The sequence below is a fragment of the Hippocampus zosterae genome, unplaced genomic scaffold, assembly GCF_025434085.1.
Source record: "Hippocampus zosterae strain Florida unplaced genomic scaffold, ASM2543408v3 HiC_scaffold_402, whole genome shotgun sequence".
Lineage (NCBI taxonomy): Eukaryota > Metazoa > Chordata > Actinopteri > Syngnathiformes > Syngnathidae > Hippocampus > Hippocampus zosterae.
The window spans coordinates 2666-8706 of NW_026262934.1; the positions used below are offsets into that span (position 1 = coordinate 2666).

Genomic DNA, 6041 nt, shown 5'->3' on the forward strand with positions numbered 1-6041 from the left:
CCTTTACGATGCTGCCCTTTTTTGATCGGGTTTGGGCCACTCCTGAGGCCACCTTCTAAGCTCCTTTTGTTAAAATCCTGCAGTCGCCTGAATTTGCCTCATCAGTTTTGTTTCCCCAGCTGTTCGGCATGAGCATCGCCAAGCAAATTCTGTTAGAAGGCAGGAGAATCTCATCAGGCGAATTGGAAAGCCTCCATTTTTTGAAGGTGGTCAAAGACCAGCAAGAGGGATTGGAAAACGCGAGGGAGTGTGCGGCGCGCTTCAGCCAGATGGACCAAGATACTCTGCGCATAAATAAGAAGAGTGTATCATTCAATGTAGAGGCCACAATCGAGCAGGAGCTCAAAGTGCTGCTCGAGCGGTGGGGGGATGACAAGTTCTTGCAGCTGCTGACGCAGGCAAGAGGGGCAAGCTCTGAAATATCTGACATATCATTAACAGTATACAGTACCGGAAAATTAGATATGATACATTAATATGGATAGCAATAACCAGAAGCTGAGCCTTGGTCCTAGCCGGATCTGGGAATAACCTATATCACTGCAGAGAACGTCAGAACTAAAGAGTACGAAGAGTACGAGTAGTGCTGACCAGACTTTTTGATTTGATACTAAATTGATGTAAGTCATGGGAGGCACAGATGTACCTAACTAGTCATGAACCGAAAATGTGTTTATATATTAATCATGGGAGATTGTTCTGCTGCAAAAGAAGTGGCCTTCATTTCGATCACCATCAAGGGCACAAACATCATCGTGGGTGAGTCCTTGGCCTTATCATAGGCAAGCCTTCATCAAGGTTCGGTCAAGAAATTGCTCAGGTCAGATCATGATGAATTGCTAAGAACCTCAAGGCCGGGCCCCTGGACCGACGAGTCTTTTCCTACCCACAAATGCCTGGGCGAGCCCCTCGAGAACAGTGGCTAAGTCAAATGGCAGAGGATCGGTTCCCTAATCAGTCACCCACGCGTTTTCGATTTGCCATTTAACCCCGACCCGGCCGTGAAGTGTCAGCGGGGGTACTGCTACCTCGTGCCCGCCATGGCGGCCATGACCAACCATCCGGTCACTATCGAGGCAATATTCCCATCAAGGGAATATTCGATCAAAGGAATCTATGCAGTTCGACTGTTTTTCAACGGGGTCGTCCAAGAAGTCCTGGTTGATGACTATTTCCCTGTCAACGCCAGCGGATAGGCCTACTTTGCCATGATCAGTCCCACCGGGGAATTCTGGCCCGTCCTGCTCGAAAAAGCCTGGGCTAAGCTCAATTCGTCTTACATGGCCATTGTCGAGGGCTTCCGAACAAGGTGCTTAAGGCAGTATCAATGTCACCAACGTTTCTTCACATGGTCGACAGGGAAAACTAATCGGCTAAACAAGGACTTTGGAAGGCCTTGCTTGAAGCCGAAGCGAACAATTTTCCGGCCTGCTGCTCGGCAGAACAAACTGGAGAATTTAGACACGGCCTGGAGCCGGGGCAGACCTACACCTTCATGAATGTGTTCGAGGGGGCGTAGAGTGTGTACGGGGAGGCTGGAAAAAAGCTAGTTAGGCTCAAGTCAGCAAGAGAAAAAAACAGGTGGGAGGGCCGCTGCAGCGCTGGGGACACGCGGTTCTGGTCTGACCTCAGCCACCCGCGGGCCCGGACTTTGACCTAGCTCCGGCAGCAGCCGCCTGGCAGCTTCTTGATGACCTTCTAAGACTTCCAGACCTACTTTGAAATGGTGGATATCAGCCACCTGTACCCGGATTATCACCAGAATAGCATCAGTCTGGACCTTCCCCGGAAGCATGCGCAATATGTTTCCTTTGAGGTGAAGGAGGAGTCTGAAGTGTACCTCACTGCGGGATTTGAGGAAAGCTCTGTCCCGGTCAGATTCACTTTTCTTGTCGCAACAGAAGACAACGGCAATTACAAGTATGTGGCCGGAAAGTCTTTCGAGCATCTCCAGGAAGATACGCTGCGCCTCTATCGCATGCATGGCAAGTACGTTGTCTACCTGAAGGCCTACTACGACAACAAGGGTCAGTCCTCCCTTAGGACTTACCTCTCTGCCAACTCAAAGAGCCTGATTTCGTTCTCGCACAGTGAGCGCCCCCTGAAGGAGATGCTGCGACTGACCCTGCTTTCCCCACGCTGAACTGAATTCGGAATGCCGGGTCAAACTGGGCCAGAACTGGGTGCAGACGCGGATCCTCTATGAAGAATGCGGACTGGCCTACATCCTGGTCAGCGTGGCAGAACACAGCTCGGCCCGCATCGAGGTCAAGATCGACGAGGAGGATTTCAAGAGGGAGGGGTTCATACTGCTAAAGCCCTACCGGGGAAAGGGGGACGTCACGGTTGAGGTGCAGTGCGCCACCAGAAAGCAGCTGATCATCGCCCGGGTGGACACCTCCGAACGGAGAGAGCTGCAGTTCCCGCCCAGCAGCGTGACAATAGTCGAGAAATGACCTCAGAGTTCAGGAATGTCATTGAAGTCTGCCACCGGAAGGATCTTGGGCTTGCGCTCCTCCCGCAGCTGACGCTTCTTTATTGTAGGGTCTCCAAAGTCTTACTGCGCCACGAATAAGAGTCCTGCAGAGTTGATCGAGTAGCGTAGGTGGGTAGGAGGAGGGCCGTCAAGAAACACCACCCCGTGGTGTGCCCCGCATCCCGCACAACTCACCGAGTTAAGTGGCTTCTGCTCCCTTCGCCTGGACAGAGATTCGTCGCTGAGTCTGACTCCGGTAGGGTCGCCCAGCTTGACTGCCTCCCCACAGTGTGACCAGAAAGAGGCCATGCCAGAGTTGCTCTTGAATTTATGGTTGAAGGAAAAGAGTCGGGTGTGGCAAATTGCGCAGTGGTAGTACCCAACTTCTATCCGGTTCCAGTGGTTGCCTGTGAAGGGCCGCTCCATCGCTCTGGACTCGGCGAGGTACAGGGTGTTTGGATGGTGGAGTTCCTTGAAAAGCTGAAGTTAGGATCGAAGGTATCCTGCTGCGGGGGAGGAGTGTAAAGGGGCTCTGGCTGCCTGACTAGCTTCGCCCGCGGAATGATCTTCATCTTTTTTGAAGCCTGGAAACCAATTTTCACCAACAACATTGATTTACATGTTCGGGCACCAGGAGCTGATGGCCCTCAAGGACCTTGTGTGCGGAGACGAGGAGGAGGAGACCGAGCAGAAGTACTATCAAGGCTCGATGCTCAGCCCTGCCGACATTGGGTCAGACGGCTCCAAAAAAGACATCGCCAAGCCTTATGCCAAGATCGAGGCCAAAAAGGGCACTAAATACGACCCCTCGGCAGAAGTCAAGGAAGAGGCAGTTGCCAAGCCCCAGAAGAAGAAGAATGCGATCTGGGATCCTGAGGAAGTTCCCGTTCTCCCAGTGTCGAAGAATGATCCTCGCCCGCGTCCAGAGTTTGAAGTGAAACACCGCCAGTTGGTGGGCACGGAGGACGTGTACCTGGGCCTTAGCGAGATGGACCCCAGTTCGACGCGCTGCCAGGAGCTGCTGATGAGGGTGGAGCTGCCAGGCGTGGAGCACAAGCAGATCCAGCTGGACCTGACCGGAGAGAGCCTGGTGCTGCAGACCCCGATGCACTACCTGCACCACCACTTCGAGTACCGGGTGAAGGAAAAGGCGGCGAAAGCGAAGTGGGTGGCGGACAAAAATATTCTGGAGCTACAGCTGCCGATCCAACGGGAAGAATGATTGACATCAATTGCGGAAGTACTGGCCCAGTGTCTAGGCGTTGATGGGGGGCTCCTCCTCCAGCAGCTCCATCTTGGGTACCTCTCGATTCTTGCACCCACTGCAGTTGCAGCTGCTCGAGCACTTCACCTTCGCCTTTAGACACTCGCAGTACTTCTTGTTGCATCCGATCGCTTGCAGTTGCAGCCCCGTCCCTTCGCCCGGACTTAATCCTCCTTCACGGTGAAGGCTTCGGGATTGCGGCTGAGCACCTCCTCGTAGGCCTCGAGGCGCTCGGCCTGGTGCGGCTTGTTGTTCAGGCACTCGGAGCACTTGCAGTGGGGGCCGCAGAACTGCTCGTTCGAAAAGCACTCGCAATATAGTTTGAGGCATTTGGTCTTAATGCAGCAGCACTTGATTACCTTCTAGTCCAGAGACTCTGGCAGGGCCACCGGGAGGGGCTCGACCTCCAGGCAGTTGAGCAGGCCCAGGGGGCAAGACCTCAGCCGGGGCGGGGGGGCCGGGGCGGAGAGGGCGGGCTGGAGCTTGCGACCCTGGAGGGTGGTCTGGAGGACGGCGAGGGGGAGGACGAGCCTGCGGAGGGTCTTGGTCCGCCTTGGGGGGATCTTTACCATTAATGGGAGGGTACAATTTATCGATTGGGGGATCATTTTTCGAGCAGGGCTGCGGGCATGGGCGAGATCTTGATCTTGAAGCCCTCCTGGATGGTTTCGAGCACCTCCTTGTCGGTCATGCGCTTCTCCTCGGTGGCTGCGGGCTCGTCGTCGTTGGACCTCACGAAGTTGATGGCCAGGCCTTTGGTGCCGAAGCGTCCGGCCCGCCCCACTCGGTGCAGGTACGTGTCGCGGTCTTAGGGGAAGTCGGGTCAGGGCCAGATACCAAAGTTGACGACAAAGTCGACGCGTTCAATGTCCATACCGCGTCCGAAGACGTCGGTTGCGACAAGAAGCCGGGACTCGCCGCTCTTGAAGCGGTCGTAGTTCTTGATGCGCTGCTCCTGCTCCAGCTTGCGGTGGATGCAGATGGGGTTGAAGCTGCGCTTCTTGAGCAGCTCGGTGAGCATGATGGCGCGTTCCACCTTGTTCACGAACACCACCACCTGATTGAAGGTCAGGTGGTCCAGCATGTGGATCAGTTTGTCGAACTTCTTGCGCTGGTCACGTCGCACTTCTTCCAGGTAGACGTAGTACTGCAGCAGTCCGTGCAGGATCAGCTTGCTCTCGTCGATGAAGATCTCCATCGGCTCGTTCAGGAACAGTCGGCAGTCTGGTCAGCCCCGCACCTTTCTTGATCTCCTCGTTGAGGGTGGCCGAGAACATCATCACCTGCTTCTGCTTCGGCGTCTTCAGGAACACCGACTGCACGTCCAGCCGCATCTTCTGGTTGCTCAGCACCTTGTCGCACTCGTCCACCACGAAGAACTTCACGTTCTCCAGCCGCAGCTTCTTCTTCTCCGCCAGGGCCGTCAGCCGGCCCGGCGTCCCCACCACCACCTGGGGCTTCAACTTCTCGAAGGTGGCGATGTCCTCCTCGATGGGCACGCCTCCGTAGACCACCACGTAGTTCACCTTGCTGATGAACTGCCCGAACCGCCTGAAGTCCTTCAGGATCTGGTAGGCCAGCTCCCGGGTGTGGCTGACCACAATGCACGAGCACTCCTTGGCCGGCTTGTCCTCCTCCTCCTTGCCCGCCATCTGGTTCAGGATCGACAGCGCGAACACCGCCGTCTTGCCCATCCCGCTCTTGGCCTGGCAGATGATGTCCGCCCCCTCCACGGCGTAGGGGATGCACTCCTGCTGGACCTCGGAGGGGTGCTCAAAGCCCGCCTTTTCGATGGCCTTCATGAGTTAGGGCTTGAGCATGAGGTCCTTCCAGCCGGTGAGGCTGGCGCTGGCGTAGGCAGGCTTCTCCCTGCCGGCCGGCTTGGGCTTTTCGTCCTCGTCGTTGGAGTAGTAGGCCGGGTCCTCGTCCTTCTTCATCAACAACCAATATATCTTATGCCGCCAAATCATTCTTCCTTGGGCAACAGCGCCACCTGGTCCTAAAAGATCCGCGCTCGCAGTTCCTCCTCGAACTCCTTGAACAGCAGGTACAGCCCGTACACCACCGCCCCGCCCTGCAGCCCCGTGTTCAGCAGGTTCGCGTAGGCTTCAGCACGGTCTTCCTCGAACTCGGTCTCGGAGCTGTGGTCGGCGATCAGGGGTTTGAAGGGGTACTCGTCCTTGAGGGGGTTCCGGCAGAAGGCTCGCCGCAGTAACACGCCCAGCCTCATTATATAAAGTTGGTGGCCAGTTGGTATTGTTCGGTACATGGAATTCAAGTGCAAGTAGTGCAGTCTGAAGC

The 6041-nt window shown here is 55.7% G+C and overlaps 1 protein-coding gene across 1 annotated transcript; it reads right to left on the minus strand.

The window, feature by feature from the left end:
* Positions 1 to 4344: 4344 nt before the first annotated feature.
* On the minus strand, positions 4345 to 5677 carry LOC127595109 (spliceosome RNA helicase DDX39B-like). Its single transcript, XM_052056803.1, is given in 2 exon segments — positions 4345 to 4968; positions 4970 to 5677. Coding segments are annotated over 2 exon segments (1332 nt in total).
* Between the last annotated feature and the right edge of the window lie 364 nt (positions 5678 to 6041).